We start from the raw sequence: 18,200 nt of genomic DNA on the forward strand, positions 1-18,200 counted from the left end.
GTTTTCTCTGCTCCTTAAGAAAAAAGCTTCACCCTGAAGGGGCGGGAGTGCGGGCACCGAGGATGAAATTCCATCCATCGCCGGGTCTTTGAGCTGCAGGCTCCGGGCGGGATGGGGACAGGGCTTGCGTGCCCCGGTCTGCCCAGCCCTGAGTCATGGCGGCTGAGGACTCTGCCCTGGCGGGCCCTGTCCCCGTGTGCGCCGGGGGCCGGGTCTGACGGTGCCCGCCCCGGCCGCGGACTCCGGCCCGCTGAGGTCCCGGGTCTCACTCGGTGTGCTTCAGTTCCAGGGAGCACGCCGCCAGGATGGGAGCTGCCAGCAGACAGGACCTCTCCCTCGAGGCGATGCTGACGCTCAGCTGGCTGACCCTGGCCTGCTTCCCTGGGGCCGTGTCCGCAGGTGAGCCACCGCCGCGCCTCAGGGGGAAGGCGAGGCTGCTGGGGGCAGGAGAAGGAGCCCCAGGGCAGGGGTGGGGCGGCTGGGCTCTGGCTGGGCCCTGCTAACCTCCCATCCAGGGCCCTGCTGTAAGCCACAAAACGATGGGGCTGGACTAGACACAGGCTTCCCTGCCCAGCGCCCCCGGGAGCCAGGCGCAGGACCCAGACCACTGGGGCTGGCCAGGCGGGGACCGCGGTCACCTGACAAGTTCAGGCTCCTCGAGGGGGACACCCACTTCTCACTCCTAGCCAGTTGCTCTCCACGTGGAAGTGGGGCCCCGTTGCGGGAGCATGTGCATTTTTAGGAGAAGCCAGAAATCTAGATTTTTATGTTAAATCCCCTTCTGGTTGTGTTGACAACCAATTCAAATGTTACAGACCGCTTTGGGGGACAGGGGGCGTCCAGAGAAAATCGCACATCTGGGTGCAAGCCTGCCCTCTCCGCCTGTGCCCAGCGCTCCCGCCGCGCTCTGCCCTCGTAAGATCTGGGGACCACGAAGCGTCTTGTAGGCTGCGATGCCCTGCGTGAGGTCTGCTTTTCCGAGCTCCGTGTCGACTCTTTCCTGGAACGATTTTGAACAAACAGGCAGAAGCTCGGGGCATGTCTGCGGGGACGATAGGAAACGGCCGTCAGGGAAACAGACTCGGGGGAGCGGGGAGCGCTGGGGACCACGCGTCCGTTTCGAACGAGGGTTGTTAGCCACGGTGCCTTCACCCTCGTGGCTCACTCTGTTGCCGTGGCTCGTGCCGGCTGCTTTTCTGCAGCAAGGATGAAAGGGCTTTATTCTGTTTTGTCCTTCTCGGGCCGCGGAGGGCAGGACGTAACCTCCCGTCGTCACGAGTGGAATTCCTTCGGTGTGATTCTTGTGGAATCTTGCAGGTCCGGAGGGGACGGGGCAGGCAGGCTGTGTGTTAACACTTGGTGAGATCGTGGGCCAGCACTGCTCGTGCGCGGGGACATGGTCTCCTGATGACAGAAGAGCCTTTGGGGTCGGCTTGCCCTCTTCCAAAGCCAGTTGTGACGTCGGACTCCATGCTTGTGCCTGGAGCGTGAAGGGGCAGCCGAGCTGGTCCTGGGAGATGTGGGTGGCGAGACCCTGGGGCTTTGTCCCAGAAGCTAGGATGCTTGTGGCTCCCTGCCGGGACCACTCGGTCGTCAGTGGGCCTCACTGCACTGCTGTGTGTCCCCTCCTTGGAAGCAGACACTTGGGTCCAAAACTGCGTGGAGGGCATTGTCCTTGGCTGGAAGCCAGTAAGCACTTGACCCACCTGAAGACAGACCCAGGGACAGATGTGACCCTCAGAAGCCTCTTGGGGCCATGGAGTCGCCAGAGTCCCCGACCCGTGTGACCCAGGGCTGCCAGATGCTAAAGCCGCGGGCCCATCGGCAGCCCAGCCCACAGGCTCCAGGAAGTCCACTGCCGAGCAAGGACTCCGTTTCTCAGTGTGTTGCCATGACTCGAGTCCCTTGGGGCTTCCAACAGCTGGAAAAACTGCTTCCAAACCGTGTGAAATTCTCTCCTCCGTGAGACACGGCCAGAGCCCGGGTTCGTGCTGACAGGGAAGAAGCTGGCCGGCGAAAGGGGGGGCCGTGGGGCTGGGAAGGGTTGGGTGGGGCCACAGCTCAGCCAGCCCGCACCGAGGCCCCCCCCGCACCGAGGGCCCACCCGGTGCGCGGCAGAGGAGGGACAGGGGGTCGCTGCCTTCAGAGGACAAAGACGACGAGATGCTGTGGGTTTGGGGGTCTGTGTCTGGGCTGTTGAGGGAAGATAAAGGGCACCTCCTTCCAGTTCTCTTGAGATAAGTAAATACGGGGCAGACGCTGTCATCCCAGAGTTAACAGAACAGAAGTACAGCGACGCTTTGACCTGACCTGCCGGGGATCGCACGGGGCCCCTCCTGGGGTCACGTCTCTGTATCACGGACGCTCCAGAGACACGAGGCTTCCTTCCTCGGAGCCTGGGCTGGAGGTCGCGTCCGTCCTTCCAGCCTGCGCCGGGGACTGGGCCTTCACCTGCAACTTTGGCCCTGCGGCGGGTCCGCCTGAGCCCCCACTCCCCACCCCTGCCCAGGGCCCTGAAATGGAGCGGTCCCCCTGCTTTACAGTTCTCGAGGGACAGAGGGGAGGAAGGCATCTGGGCTCGTTCTCTGCGACAAGCCCTTCTCGTTTGTGTTTCGTCCACCGCGTTGCCTCCGGGTTGCTCCTGGCTGCTGGAGAGCCTCCCCGCGTCCGAGGCGGTTCCGTGCCCTCCTGCGCCCGCCGTCCGCTGCTGGAGTCGCGCCCAGCCGGCCAGATGGAGACGAGGCTCTCCTGCTGCTTCTGCTGGAGCCGGGCGAGGCGCCTCCCCCACACCCGCCACGGGGCCTCCAAGCTCAGCTGAACGTCTGACTCACGAGGCCACCATAGGCCCCCGGCGTCAGGTTCCCTCTGGAGGGTGCAGGGCCGGAGCCGCACCGGGCCTGCTTTCTGTGGCACAAGAACGGTCCTGGCCGCTCTCCCCAGAGCTTTCCAGAAGCCACCCTGTGTGGCTCCTCGGGGGAGAGGACCCGAGGCGGTGGCGGGACAGGTGCGGGAGGTGCCCCGGCCAGGAGCCTCGGCCCGTCTCTCTCTCCCGCTTCAATCCGGTAACGTTTGTTTTGCAAAACTTGGTGGTCTGTAAACAACCTGCTGTTAAACACCCACCGCTTTGTTTCCAAATTACGTTCTTTTGAAAGAGACGATGGCGGTCTCTTCCGGCAGCTCCGTAGGGGTTCCCGCGGGACACGTGCCCCGTCCCGAGGGCCGCCGCTCTCAGGGGAGCCTACGGCACGACCTCCCCCCCAGGAGAGACACAGTCGTGCACTGTTCCTCCCCGCTTCGACGCCATTGCTAATAAGGGGTGCCCCTCCCCCTCGCTGGAGCGAAGTCCTTGGTGACACGGTGTTTGCGTGATGCCTTCCTTCTCGGGTTTCCAGGGGAACAGAGCTGGAAAACTAACCACGAGTCAGAGTCTCACGCAGGAGGAGAGGGGCCGTGTGCACACTCAGAGCGCCGCTTTCCGGGGGGGAGAATGTCTTGGGTGACGAGCACTCCGGGCAGATCACCCCCTAACTCTGGGCCCGGAATATCTTCGGGAGTCACCCCGTCTGCCGCCCCTTTTATGAACGGGGAGACTGACCCCCGAGGAAGGACGTGGCTGGTTCACCGATGTGGGAGGAACTGAGACCCCAGGGCTCCTGGCGCCTATGTCAGGGGTGTCCTCGTTCTCGAGGCCTCATGCTAGTAGAGGGGGGCAGGGCATGGTGCGGGAGCACCCCCGGCACCCCGGGGTGGGAATGGAGGCCGTGACGCCTCTCCGTCCTCGGCAGCTGTGTGCCCCGACCAGAGCCCCGAGCTGCAGCCCTGGAACCCCGGCCACGACCCGAACCACTCCGCGCACATCGGGCGGGGCAGGGCCCTGCTGCTTGCCGTGTCTGCCACCGTGAACTCCATCCACGTCTCCCAGGGAGGTAAGCGGGTCCCCGACCACCGCCGCACGGCCCGGCAGGCAGGTGCAGGCTGCTACAGCTCTGACGGGCGGAACCAAGGTCCCGAGCTCCGGGTTCAGACCGGAGCGCCCTGTGGCTTGAGAGGCCCCTGGGAGCGGTGCGCTGGGCCCCTGGGAGCGGTGTGTCCCAGGTCCAGCCTTGGTGACAGAAGCGTTTGTGGAGGGACGTTCTCGTTGGAGCTGGGAGCGTTCCCGCACATCACGCCTCCTGACGCTCACTCCTTGTCGATAGCCACGCGCATAGCCGGGACCGCAAGCCAGCGGGCGGCGTCCGCACGGGGAGCCACCTGGGGGCCCGGCAGGTGTGGGAGAGCTGGACAGACGGGCCTCCTTGTCCGCCTGGACGAGGGGGGCTTGGCGGGTCCGCCCTTGCCTCTGCTGTGACCTCACCGCTGACTCCGGCCTTCTCGAACCCCGTCCCGTTCCCCTGCCCTCAGGAAAGCTAGTCATCAAAGACCACGAGGAGCCCATTGTTCTGCGCGCCCGGCACATCCTCATAGACGACGGTGGGGAGCTGCATGCTGGGAGCGCCCTCTGCCCCTACCAGGGCAACTTCAGCATCGTTCTCTACGGAAGGTGGGCACCGGCCTCCAGGGACCAAGTGCTACTCTCGGGCCTGACGGGGAGGAGGCTTTCCAGAGGGGAGAGGGCGGCGGGACGACAAGGCTCCCGTGCCGGGCGGGGATTATCCCTAAAGACGGCCCGAGGCAGCCACGAGCAGGACAGACATCAGTGACCGGGGAGAGCTGGACAGGTTCACTAGGGGTTTGTTTTGTAAGTTACAAGAGTCCCCGCTGTCCTTCGATCCTGTCCTGGCTCCGGGAGCCTCTGGGAAAGCTGATTCGGTCCGTTACGATGGACAAGGGAAGGAAAGCCTCTGTGTTGGCCTCTGCCTGTGGTCTCTCTTCAAACAGTTGAGGTTCTCAGGAGCGGAAGCCAAGAGTATTTGAGGGTCTGTAGTACGCAGCCCGATGGGCCAGCACAGAGAACTCTTAGCGCTGGGAAAGTGCTCGGCCTTCTGGCCTCGTTTGGGTCTGGTTAGGACGATGTGGGTGACACTGTTTGCTGGCCTCGGGCAGCCACCACGTGTGTCTGGTTCTATGGTGGCCACGGCGGGAGCAGCGTGGTCCCCTCTGGGCTCAGTGTCCAGTGGAGCGATGGGTCGGCTGACTCTGGGGAGCTGTTTCTCTCGTAGGGCCGATGAAGGAGTTCAGCCTGACCCTTACTTCGGCCTGAAGTACATCGGGGTGGGCCCGGGAGGCACGCTGGAGTTACATGGACAGAAAAAGCTCTCTTGGACGTTTCTGAACAAGACCCTTCGCCCAGGCGGCATGGAGGAAGGAGGCTATTTTTTTGAAAGGAGCTGGGGTCACCGGGGAGTCATTGTTCACGTCATCGACCCCAAATCGGCAACGGTCATCCATTCGGACCGGTAAGGTCTGCCCTCACTTAAGCACATAGCCCTTCATCCCTGACACTCCCGGAGCACGTGCCCCGGCCAGATGTGCCTCTGGGTGCTGGGACACTGCAGTGAGCCAATCAGACAGAAGTCCCCCGCGGGAGGAGACACGTCTCTCCCTCCCCGGGCATTTGGCTACCGAAGCTGAATTAACAGGAACGACGAGGCGGGCACACACATAGACACAGCATCATTGGAGATCGTGCTGATTAGGGGGAACAACACAAGGAAATGGCGGAGGGTAACTAGGGACGCCTGGTTTGCATCCGTGGGTCAGGGAAGGCCGCTGTAAAGAAGCGACATTTGAGCTGACAACTGCAGGGCAAAGATGAGTCAGGGAGAGAGAGTTCAAGATGGCAAGCAGCAAGTGCAAAGGGCCAGTGGTGAGGGGAGCATGATGGTCTGGAAGCAGAGAAGGGCCAGCAGAGGGGTGGGGGTCAATGGCAGCGTGGTCCGGTGATGTCTGGGTTTTTGGCAGGGGCAGGTGCACGGTCACGGGACTGTGTCCAAAACATCGTGTGAACCAGTTTACTGGCCATCTGTAATTTACCTTCATGACTCCTGGGAGTAGGTTCCATCTCGTACAGAGGGAAACACTGGGGTTCAGGGGAATCCATTTGGTCTGAGTCACAAGGCCAGAAAGTGTCAGAGCTGAGATTCACACCCAGATCTGCCCAGACAGACCTTTAACCCACATTCCGTCCGGACGCCTGTCTTGGCCTGGGGCTGAGTGATGCCGGCACACGGGTAATGTGGGAAGCCAGGATAAGCCTGATAGGCACAGAGTGCGTCCGCGAGCCCTCCCTTTCCACGTGGCACGCTGGCCCCTCGGCGTTGCCTCTGCAGTCAGCAGGACGGTGTCCGTTGCAGCGCGCCGGGCTCCAGTGCGTGCCCTATTGAGATGTGGGAGGAGAAGTCATCCCAACAGCTGGTGTGCAGGTTGCAAAGATGGGACAGCTGCTCCCTCTAAATTTCCTTTGGTGAAAGCATGGGTCCGGGGCCTCGAGAGCCTGATAGCGGGATGCGTGTGAGTAGACATCTTAATAAACCTTATAGATGCACACGCGTGTGCAGGCTATGGTCACTGAGGTTACCTGGAGGAATGAGAATGCAGGCCAGCCCCTCCAAGGTAGGAAGCAAGTGGCCAGGCAGAGAGGGATGTGTTAAGGTGTGCGGTGTGGTCACAGCTCGGAGATGGAGACGAGCTGGGCAGCAGCAGGTGGCTCCCGGTGTGGGGTGGGGGGGGGAGGATGAGGGGCCTTGGCAGGGACGCACCAGCTTGCATAAACCTTGCAAACCAGTTTGAGGGCTCAGGAGCACCAGTGCCGCCACCCCTGCCACCCCCGTACCACCACCGTTTCTCTTTCCCCAAATCTTGGCCGTTCACGCTGGTTTACTCTTCTAGATCGATTTTAGAATGATTTTGCTTAAGCCCCAAGACAAATTCTTCTGGAATTTCCCTTGCAATTGTCCCAAATCTTTAGGTCACATGGCACATAGCTGGGGGTCATTACAAAATCGTGTCTTTTCCTCGTAAACACTTGTCCCGGGTGGGGTAGGCTGCTGTTTGAGATCATGCATCGTGGGTGTCCCCTGTGTGAGAGTGGGTTACCTCCGTCGAGTTTGGGAAGGTGGGGTTTTGCCATCACGAGAGCTCCCTTTCTTTAAAAAATCCCAGCCTTGGGGTCTGTGGAGGGCATGTTGGTTGCTGGAATGCAGACGTGTGCTTGGACCTCCCATTTTGGGGAGCTGCTGTCAGGGCAGTGGAACCACCCTCTCTGCCCTTCCAGGTTTGACACCTACAGATCCAAGAAGGAGAGTGAGCGTCTGGCTCAGTACTTGAACGCGGTGCCCACGGGCAGGATCCTCTCAGTGGCCGTGAACGATGAGGGGTCTCGGAACCTGGACGACGCAGCCAGGAAGGCCATGACCAGGCTGGGCAGCAAACACTTCCTACACCTCGGATTCAGGTGCCTCCGTCTCTCCCGCCCCTCCCAACCTCCAGGACCCCGAGTCCCCGCCCCCCATCCCCGGGCCTGCAGGTTGTCCTAGTGTCCGTTCCTTGCCCACGGCGCGCCCCGCTCAGCGCCGGCCTGGGGAGCAGTGGGTGCCCCGGGAGCCCAGATTTTCTTACGAAGCGTGTTCCACTCTGAAAACACAGACGGTCTCGGTCTGCACAAACTCGTTCATTCGTTCAGCCGCTTACAAAACACCGGCCGGCCACCCGCTGCGTGGAACCCCTGTCTCCGACGAGCCACGAACGTCGTTTGCCCGTTCTTTGGCAAAGGGGCCATCGTGTGCCCTGGGGGTCACGGGCAGACGTTTGCTTAGAGAGCCTGTAAAGTGCCTGCCCAGCCCAGCCCCCGGGGAGGGGGCCTTTGATGTGCTGCTGGGTTTGGTCTGTCTCGGGTTAGAGCTTCGTGCCTGAATTTGGGTGCACACACGGGCACCCGGCCACACCTCTCCATCATGTTGAATCAGCTCTCAGCTCCGTGGAGGGTCAGGTCCTCCGGCCTGGGGCCGTTTGAAGGCAGCAGGCCCCTCCCTTCAGCTCCGCAGAACCCCAGGCCGGGTCGGGGGCCGGAAGAGCCTCCCCTGGGCTCCAAGCGAAGCCGGTTCCCTGGCTGAGCCGAGCTCCCCCCGGCAAGGGAGGGGGCGGCCGGGCGGCGCTCCGGGTTCCACGGTGCCTTCTCTCACTGCCCAGGGGCTGCTCCTTCTGGAAGGGTCTGGACAGGGAGCGCAGGCCGTCAGAGATGACAGCTTGAAGGACACCTTTTTATCTCAAGGCTCCTTTGATAGCAAACGCTCAGGGGGCTTCCATTTCCTTGTTTTATAAACCGAAAGGCCAGTCATGGATTAACAAGGACAGCGAGAACCACCAGGGGACGGGCCACTTAGGGCTCAGCAGAAGAGGGTGACGGCTAAGGGCCCACGCCCTGGCCCTGATGCGGCCCGAATTTGTACGTCCTGGCAGGTGTGCCTGTGGGGCGGGGCCCCTTTCTCTCTGCCTGGTCCCCGCACCTGTGAAGTGGACGACATCCGGAGCGGGGGGAGGGGTCACATGCGATACTAAGCACCCAAATACGTGCGGCCCCGCCTGGCCCAGAACCAGGGTTCCGTAACCATCAGCAGCCGTCGCTCCTGAGAAGCAGTGGCCGCTGGGAGGGGGAGGCTTGCCCGGCGTTGTCACGGCCATTCCCCTGAGGGCCACACACGGGTGGGCGGGAATTACACTCTTGGTCCTCGTTTGTGCAGACACGCTCTGAGGGACAAACTCAGAGCCTCTAGAATCAGTAGAACTGAGGTCTGCGGCGGCCGCGGTTGGTGCTCTCAGAACGGGGCTACTGGCCGGTGTTGGCACGAGGCTGCGGGCCCGACAGGACGGGCTGAGCTGTCGTGGGCAGCGGGAACGACAGAGAAGTGATGAGGAGCGTGAGCACGAGGGTGGGCGAAGGGCTGGAGGTACAGATGGGCGGGTGGGGACGAGGGCAAAAAGGTTCCCACGAGGGACTGCAGGTGCCGAGGCCCGGGCTGAGCGTGGGGCTCTCCTGAAGGCGGGGGAGGGGGACAGGCGGCAGAAGGGGAGCTAGGGTGGGAGGAGACGGAGACGAGGCGGAAGGGGTGGGCCCAGGAAGACATTTCTCTGCACCCGGGAGCTTGGCTTTCAGCCCGAGGGCCCTGGGGAGCCCCTGATGGACCTTAAGCAAGAGAGCCACCGGCCAAATCCCCAACCTCGGTAGACACTCGCTTTCCAAAACGAAAACCAAAACGACAGCAGGTCTGGAGTACGGGGAGCGATCGCCGTCCCACGGTGGGGGGGAGAGCGGGACGCAAGACGGGCGTCGGGGGAAGACGGAATCGGGGAGGGAAGCCTTCCTGCCTCAGAGCCGGCTTCGGCGGAGGACGCCTTCCCTCGGCTTCTCCTCCTCCGGCCCCCACCGGGAGCGAGGCGCCTCTCCTGACTTTCCGAGGCCAGGGCATTGCGGAAGGAGCCCTTCTCTCCGGGAGCCTCCGTCCCTGTTTTCCCAAAGCTGTCGGAACCCCCGCTTCGGGGCCCGGCTGGGCCTGGTGGGTGGTTTGGTTTGTAGGGCCGTGGGCTTGTTCGTTCCGGGCCCGTCTCCCACCAGAGCGCGGCTGAGAGGCTCTCGGCGAGGGAGCGGCCGGCGGGCCAGGAGGGGAGGAAGCAAAGCAGGGCTCTTGCTCTCCGGGAGCGGGAAGCCGGGCCCCCAGCGGGTCCCCCGGCACGGCGGGGAGGGCTGCGTGCTCGCGGGCTCTGCCTTCGCTCTGCTCTGGGACAGGCCCAGGCCGGTGAAGAAGTTTACCTTTTGTTGTTGCTTTTACCAGACACCCTTGGAGTTTCCTCACCGTGAAAGGAAATCCCTCTTCTTCGGTTGAAGACCATATCGAGTATCACGGTAATAAATAGTTGGCGAGAGGCAGAATCCCCTCCCGCTCTCCCTGATCGAGAGGCCCGGGTCTTTCCGAGCTGCCGTCCCCCCTTAGAACCCGGCGGGACCCCCCCCCACCCACGCTCGCTGGCTCGCCCAAGTGGCCAAAGGCGGTCACTAAGACAAGATCTACGTCCACAAGGAGGCGGCCACTGATTTACTCAGAACAAGGGACCTAGGACAGGCGAGAACAGGACCCTGCGGGGGGAATGTTTTGAGCTCAAAAGATACTTCGGATGGGCCCTCACCCCCTGTGGGAAAGCCCCGCAGGTCCTATTCCCAGACAGGAATTCGGGGGAGAAGCCGGGGTTTCAGCTTCGTCACCACACGGAAATCAAATCCTCGAAACGGAAGCAAAAGAAGGGACCGTAGAAAATCTGCTTCCCCAGTAGGGACACGGGCCTGAAGTGGTTTTTGTTTCTAAGAAAGAGCGCAAGACCCGTGCGTGCTGGGGGCTGGCTCCGTCTCGGGATTATTTACATTTTGGGGGATGTGGGGGTGGGGCTTGCGGTCGCTGACCCCCACCCCACCCCCGCTCTCTCCGACAGGACACCGAGGCTCGGCGGCTGCCCGGGTGTCCAAAGTGTTCCAGACGGAGCACGGCGAGCACTTCAACGTCTCCTCCTCCAGCGAGTGGGTTCAAGGTGAGCCGTTCGGCACGACCAGGAAAACCCGGACACTGGGAGCGAAGGGCAGGACGTTCTGTCTTTGCACAACAAGGATTTTTCTCTTGAGCCAATAAGACCTCTGGATGCTGACGAGTGAACTAAATTAGCGAGGGAAAGCTGTCTCTCATTAATCAGTCCCGAGCGGCCAAGAGCCCAGAGGATGCTGTTCCCCCTCTCGGAATCCTCTTTGCGCCAAGCAGCGGTGCTGGATAGGAAACAGGCGGGAGCAGGACCGGCCTTCGGGTAGCCAGGCGTGGGGGTTAGGGTGCAGAGAGCAGCGCTGTCCCTGCCGTCCCGAGAAACGGGCTGACCGTAGCTGTCATTGTCACCCCTTCTGCGGTCACAAAGAAGATAGATTCTATGGCTTCCGGAAAGTGAGAGAGTCAGTTAAGAGGTGCTTTTCATGAAAAGGTGGGAGACGTGGCGACTGCTTTGGCGCTCAGCTGGATGCATGGTATTCGACTCCTGTTGGCCCCGGGGGTGTCGGGGGCCACCCTGTGGGGCACCTGCCCTCTTGGGCCCTTCCCGCCTCACCCCGCTCTTTGTGTTCTGCCTAGATGTGGAGTGGACGGAGTGGTTTGACCACGACAGAGTGACGCACACTAAAGGCGGGGAGAAAATTTCAGACCTCCGGGTCGCTCACCCAGGAAAGATCTGCAACCGCCCCATCGACATCCAGGTACCAAACTCTGAATGATCAAGAGTGACAAAGACTTTATTTCGGAAGCGGAGTCTGGGGTGGTGCGATTCTCCCAGGACACAGGTGAGCCGGGAAGTCCCGTTCCCGCTCTAGAAGCGCTTCTCGGCTCCAGGCCCCCCGGCCAGTGAGCTCCCCAACAAGGGCCCAGCGTTCCTCCTGGACTCCACTCCCCACTCCTCCTCAAACTGCTTCCACAGCCGTGGTGGACGGTGCCCCAGCCTGGGGACGGGCTGTCTCCTTCAGCCTCCCTTCTCAGTTGATTTCCTTGGGGACCTTGAGTGCACAGGACCCAAATGAGATTTGGGGTGCTGGCTGAGCTCAGCCCCCCTCCCCGCAGCCTGGTTTCTGCTGAGCGGTACGTGAACGAGCAGTTCTCCCAACTCTCTGGCTTCGCGGGCGGACCGTTCCCATTGGCTAACCCCCCCCACCCCCTCACAGGGCTGCGCATCCTCGAGAAGGACTGACCCCGAGTGAGCGCAGGCCGCGGGCCGTAGGCTCGGTTTGGGTCCAGCAGGATCAAGAAGGGCCAGTGCCCCCAAAGGCCCCACGTTTAATTCTAACTTTCTCTTGCGACCCGGAACATCCCAGCCTTAGTTCTGCCCCAGTCCTGTCTTACTCCGCCAGGTCCCTTGGCCACGGCAAGTCCGGCTTTTGCTCCCCGCCGCTCCCCAAGTATTTCTGGAAACCCTCCAGGAACGCTTACACGGTCAACGGACGCCTCCCGGTGTCGGCTCTGCCAGCCGTCGGGCTCTGGGCTACTGCCTTTAGGAGGCCACGTCCCTGTGGCCGCTTCCCGTAGGCGTCTCCCATTCCCCCGGTGCCGCTGTTCCCGGCATGGACGCGGGCACCTGCTGACGTCGAAGCACAACCAATCCCAGGCTAAAGGGTGAAATAAAACTTCACTGAAGGCTTGGAGGCGACAAAGCGGGGACGAGCTCACGTAGATATAAAATGCAAAATAGTGGAGGGCACAACGGCTCTCCAGCTCCATTATCCGAGACCCTCCAAGGGACCCGACCCCATCCTCTAGGATACCCGGGCGGCCGCTCACGGAAGTGCCTTCCGTGACAACATTTTGCTGAGCTTGGTGGCCCCTTATTGATTCACAGCTCTCAACTCCAGAATGGGATCTTGGCTTTTTCTTGGCTAAACAAAGGCGCAGGGAAGTGGTCAAGCGTTAGGGTGCAGTGGTCACGGTGGCCCTTTCTCAAAGCTTCCGTCCCTGCGCTCCCACGGCCCTGGGTGAGCGCCGCCCTAAACCTCGCCGCCCTCACCCCAGTCCTGGTGGCGGACCTCAGTCAGGTGACTCAAGGTCCCAATTTCCTCTTCAGCAGCAACAACGCACATCGGGGATTGTCACTGTTTCCCTGTGGGATTATTTTGTGGATGTCATACAACGATGTATGAAGGGCCCATAATTATTTTTAATATTTTATGATTATTGTCATAATCATACTGTTATTTTGTAATTATTAATGATCGAAAATAGTAATAGACTTGTGTCTACTTAGGGCGGAGACCAGTTTCCCTGAACAGTGACAGAACCACGTTTTTGCTCTTCTTATCCCAAAGTGAGGTCATTCTCAGGTTTAGGAAAAGGAGGGGAGGAACACGCAGAGTGAATAGATGCCCCCCCCCCCCGAGAGTGTGGGACACTGTGCCTTGGAAAAGGTTCGGTTCCATTCCCTGGTGTTTTCAGGCTCAGTTCTCCGTGTTTTGGGGTCTCCCGCAGAAGGACGCGCTCTGGCCTCCACGGAAAACAGTGGGACCTCAGAGGAGCCAAGCTTGATACTCCAACGACCTTGACCTTGAGCTGGCTTCTAAAAACCTCTGAGCCTTCACTTTTTCCCAAGGGCGGGTCTGCAACTCCCGCTTCTCCCAGGGCGCTGGAGGCCACCCGAGATGATGGGGGTGAGCTCAGTGCTGGGGGTGAGCTCGACTCTTGCAGGAAAGGGCTGGGTTTTTGCGATGCCGCGATGCCGGAGCTCCCTGCCCTAGAGCTCTTTTGAAGCCAAAGACAACAGATACCTGCTGTGTTCGAGCTAATGTTTCCTGAAAAGCTCCCCCCTCCGCCCTCTTTTTTAATAGGTTGACTCTACTTTGCCTCCCGATTTCCCGGCCCGGGTCCCTTTGGTCTCTGTGCCAGAGAGGACAACAGCTGCAGCCTGGATCTAAATTGCTTGTCTCTGATGACAGCCGCGGGCTTGCTGCAGACACACCCGGGCTCTGGGATGAGCCCCAGCTGGCAGGGAGCGTGACCTCCTCGGAGTCCGCTCCCTAAACTCTCTACCTGGCCTTGGGGCTGCTCGCCGTCGGCCCCGTCCCGGAGACCCCAGTCCGTGCCGAGCCCCGGGCTGGAAGCGGGGATCAGGGAGACGGGCGGAAACCAGACCCTTGCCCTCCCCGGTGCTCAGGATCCCGGGGGAGGAGACAGACGTTGAACAGAAGACGTTAGGCTGCATGCCGGACGGCCCCAGTGGGGGGGTGTACCCGCTCTGTGGTTGGCTGAGTCTGGATTCGAATCTTGGCTCTGCCTCCGGCTGGCTTGTTTGACCCTGGGCAAGTGACTCACCCGCGGAAGGCTGGTTCCCTTATCTGTAGAGCCAGCGACCTCATTGTTGCCGTGAAGATGGAGTGAGATCATATGCCGAGCACTTAGCCCTATAACTGCTAGGGCAAGGACGGTTCTCAAACTGGACTGCCCTCTGGAACCAGTTGGGCCGCTTCTAAAAGTTCTGATCCCAGCCACACGTGGACACACCAGATCTGAGCCCCGGGGGATGGGGCCTGGGCACGAGTATTTTTAAGGGCCCCCCACACCTGTTGATTGAACGGAGGGATCCTCAATAAATGGCAGGGGGTGGGTGGTGGGAGTCCCAGCAAATCAGTGGTCTGGGTACAGACCACCCCGGGACCCTGGCGAGCCATTTCCCCACCCTGTGCCTTCACACGGTCTTCCTTAGAACAAAACTGTTTTCTTAGCACAAAAGCGAGGCCCGGTCATTTCACGATCATCTTGGGCCCGAGGAAACGATTTCGGCAGCAGGGACGGTTTTAGACTTGTGAGTGGATGTTTATGCCATTAATCATCGCCTTCCTCCTTTACGCACATGAAAATGATTTTGCTCTGTAATTCCCGTGCCGTTTCCAGGCCACGACGGCGGATGGCGTTAACCTCACCACCGAGGTCGTCTACAAAAAAGGCCAGGATTATAGGTTCGTGTGCTACGACCGGGGCCGAGCCTGCCAGACCTACCGTGTGCGGTTCCTGTGTGGGAAGCCTGGTAAGCACCCGCTTGCCGGGGACACACAACGCAGCCGTACGCGGCTCGTTCCTGGAGCTGGCCGTTGGGAGTTTGGCTGCGGCTGGGTCAGCTGCCCCGGGACATCTCGGTGACACGGCGCTTCTGCCAAGCTCGCCGTGGACAGCCCTTCTGCGACCCGGGAGCCGTGGGATGGTCCTCAGAGTTGGCAGGAGCCGGCCAGGCCCCACCCGCCCGTATGCCTTTCAGGAAGGGGAAGGGCCCGGCCCAAGAAGACGAGGGTGCCGTGGCCCAGGGCTGACTCCTCGCAGCCCTCCCCTGCGGAGACGTGAGCCCGCGGCCTCTGGGTGCTGTTATTTTAAACGCGGCTCCCGAGGTGCTCGTTAGGAGGGACGGGAAATGGCCGGGTTGTTCGAGGAGGCACTTGGCCTTCCCCAGAAGGTGGTCATTAGGGATGAGTGCTCTCGGGGGGAGGGCTTACAGCTCCCGTAAATAATAGTTGAGAGGAACTGTATTTGTTTTACATCTTGAGCAAAGTGGGTGTGGTGGGCTGCCACGTTCAACTCTGACTAAGGAGTTGCTGGAAAATTCCCCTGCCCGGAGCTAATGAATGGCTCTTTTCTGCTACGGTTTTGTTGACTTCAAAAACCTGCACCAAGACTGGGATGGGCTGCGCCTGGTGATTTGGGTTTGGATAGGCAAACCTGGCATTTATCTAGGGAGGGGAAGGGAAGAGGCGTGGGGTCAAACGTTGGCCGAGAACGCACGGTTCTACCTCACCCCTCCTGTCCGGGCTTTCAGTGAGGCCCAAACTCACCGTCACCATCGACACCAACGTGAACAGCACCGTCCTGACCCTGGAGGACGATGTTCGGTCGTGGAGGCCCGGAGACACGCTGGTCGTCGCCAGTACCGACTACTCCATGTACCAGGCGGAGGAGTTCCAGGTGCTGCCCTGCAAAGCCTGTGCCCCCAACCAGGTCCGAGTGGCAGGTGAGACTTCCACTAAGCTCGCCCTGGGAAATCACAACAGGTCCGTATCAGTCAGCTATCGCCACAATAATGCTACGTAACAAAACAGACCTCAAACCCTCGCGGCAAGCACGTACTTCTCACTCGTGCACCTGCCGCTGGTCCAGGGTCCAGCGTCTCTAGACGGAGCTTGGCTCCAAGGCGACAGCTGGGTTCTGGTCAGTCCGTGGGACTCTCGCTCTTCCCAAGGCATATTCTTCCCGTGAGGGGGTGGAAAGCTCCAGAGAACAGAAACACAGAGGACGCAGGGCCTGGGCGCGGGACTGGCTCTCACACCCACATTCCACCGGACAAAGCAAAGAATGTGCTTAAGCTCCACACGGACCGGGCAGGTCAGCCGATTTGTCCCATCAAGGTTGAGGGAAGGGAGTGACTCTCGTTAGAGGATAATGCGAGCGACTGGGAAATTTTAAATCTCTTCTGTCTGCAGCTTTGGCGCCTTTTTCTCCTCATTGTTGACTTAGTGGTACTGCAATGTACATTATGCGAGTTTCCTGGAATCTCAGATTGTTAGGATTAAAAGTGTAGTCCCGGTCTGTGTTTATGAGTGGAAAGAGTTATGTCCCAGGAGGGCTCTTAGGTTATAAGCGGTGGAATCCAACTTGACTATCGTCAGCAAAAGGGGCATTCGCCGGGCGCACGGCTGGTCTCCAAGAAGGGATGTACCCCGCTGCACGGGGACGGGGGCAGGGCTGCTCCGGGGGTCGGGGTGGTGCGAGCGAGGGGGCCGTGTCTTCACGGCATTGCAGTCCTGCAGGTCCCGGGGAGGTCCCTGGGACATAGTGCTCACGCCACTTTCCAGGGAGATCGGGCCCACTTGGGCTGGGGGCGCACATGGCCCCCTCTGGCAGCGCCCCTATTGAATGGAGAAAGGGGTCCCTCCCCCAAGGCACATTGGGGAAGAAAAGGCCAGAAGGAAGGAGACTCCATCCCAGGCATCGTAACCACCAGCCAGTACAGCACCATGGCCCCTGGAGAAGGTCTAGGATTGAGGGAAGGAGGAGGAACACGGGTGGAGATGTATCTGTCGCTTTGGAAATAAAACTACAGAAAGTCAAACAAGCTTTTCGGCTGGTGGGGATGTGCTTAGGAAGGAATCTGGGGGGACAAAGGTTTAAAAACCCGGGCAATGGTGGTAGGGCCCGATCCCCTTGTCCCACTCTCAGGGGCCATGGGCCCTGGAGGCCGCACCCCGCCGTCTGCGGCTGTGGTCCTGGAGGGCCGACCCTGTGAAGGGAAGGCCGTGGGTGTCCCGGGGCAGGCAGGGGTTTGCTGCGTGTGGCTGGACTCACGGCCGTGCTTGACGCGCTGACAGACTCTGCCTTTTTAAACTGTCATTTGTTGGAACCCCTACCTTCCTTGGAAAAGGTTTGGGGATGTTTTACAATAAAGACAAGTCCAATTAAACCTTCATCCAAGAGAGAAGAAAAGGGAAAGACGCGCGGATGTGACATGTTCTGGTGCGAGAAGAATCATCCAGCGAAAGGGGGGGGTAACGTTAGGAAAAGCTACTGAAATAGACCATAAATCTGTCTCTGAGCTTCTTGGCAGCGAGAGAGAGAAACATCACAGGTGCCTCACTATTGTCCGAGGAAAAGGAGGAGAACAGAGGCGCGGAGACGCAGCCTCCCCGAGGCCCTGGGCTACGGAGGGTCGGGGCTCAGGTCCGCGTGCGCCGCGGCGAGAACAGCCCCCGCGGCTTTCCTTACAAAGACGCTCGGGCCCAGCGGCGGCTGGACTCGACCTGTCAGCTCGGGGCACGCTGTTGGTCTCATTTCCTGAAGACGTTTTGGGGCAGGCGCCTTCCTTCTTTCTCGCCCGCTTTCCCTCCCCACCCACCCTCTCTCCTCCCTCCTCGCCTCCTTCCCTCCCCTCCAGTCCTTTCTCGCTCCGGTAGAGCGCAGGCTCGGAGTTGCAGGAAGGCGGTTGCCAGCCGCGGGACCTCAGACAAATAATACTTAACCTCCCTGTACCTCAGCTTCCCCATCTGCAAAACGGACACAACGGTCATAGATCATGACCACTTCCCGGGGTTGTGAGGATGGGCGGGTTGGACCCCGCAGGGTGAGGCCCTTCGAACAGCCCCCGGTACGCAGTGAGCGCTCCGCAAATGTCGGCAGCCGTCACGGGCAGGGTTCTGCGATCGTGTAGCCCCGGAGCTTGAGGGCGGACAGGGACGGTGCCGGAGTGTCCGTTCTGTAGGCAAAGACTCTTGTAGAGGGGAGAGGCAAATGCTGTGCGTCGTTCTCAGCAGCCCCGGGCTGAGATCGGTCACTGGTCCTGTCCTGAGTGTCCTGATGCCTCCGGGCGTGGAGGCGGGAGGTTCTGTGAGCACAGGCGTCCCCGCATGTCCCTCCGCCCACAGGCTGGGCATGCCCTGCTCCTTTCCCGAGGACACACAGGGCGGTGGGAGGGATAGCATCGTTTGTTCAACACAGGAAATGCCTATGGGGCAGGCGATGGGCCAGACAAATGTGTCCTCTGCCCTCGGGAGCTCACCAGGGGGCAGGTGGCCTGGACCGTCTGAGGGGGACAGCACAGTGCAGGGCGCTGTGCTGGGGACCCATGCAGTGTCCCAGCCATGGAGGAGGACCAGAGCAGCGGGGATGAGGGGCAGAGGGGCCGCGGGGTTCTGGGGACAGGGGACACGGCTTCCCGCCGACTGC

General features: G+C 60.9%; 1 protein-coding gene across 1 annotated transcript in view; it reads left to right on the top strand.

Moving 5' to 3' along the window:
• Positions 1 to 305: 305 nt before the first annotated feature.
• The window catches only part of CEMIP (cell migration inducing hyaluronidase 1), a gene marked incomplete at both ends in the record, with an annotated part of 53,464 nt that continues 35,569 nt past the window's right edge, over positions 306 to 18,200 (top strand). Inside the window, 10 exons of the mRNA XM_080808982.1 lie at positions 306 to 399; positions 3,786 to 3,926; positions 4,402 to 4,540; positions 5,160 to 5,396; positions 7,214 to 7,393; positions 9,768 to 9,838; positions 10,420 to 10,515; positions 11,097 to 11,218; positions 14,391 to 14,523; positions 15,304 to 15,495. Of these exons, the coding sequence (XP_080665108.1) occupies positions 306 to 399; positions 3,786 to 3,926; positions 4,402 to 4,540; positions 5,160 to 5,396; positions 7,214 to 7,393; positions 9,768 to 9,838; positions 10,420 to 10,515; positions 11,097 to 11,218; positions 14,391 to 14,523; positions 15,304 to 15,495 (1,405 nt within the window). The remainder of the gene's footprint in view (positions 400 to 3,785; positions 3,927 to 4,401; positions 4,541 to 5,159; positions 5,397 to 7,213; positions 7,394 to 9,767; positions 9,839 to 10,419; positions 10,516 to 11,096; positions 11,219 to 14,390; positions 14,524 to 15,303; positions 15,496 to 18,200) is intronic.

This window comes from Martes martes, assembly GCF_963455335.1.
Source record: "Martes martes genome assembly, chromosome: 7".
Taxonomy (NCBI): Eukaryota; Metazoa; Chordata; class Mammalia; order Carnivora; family Mustelidae; genus Martes; species Martes martes.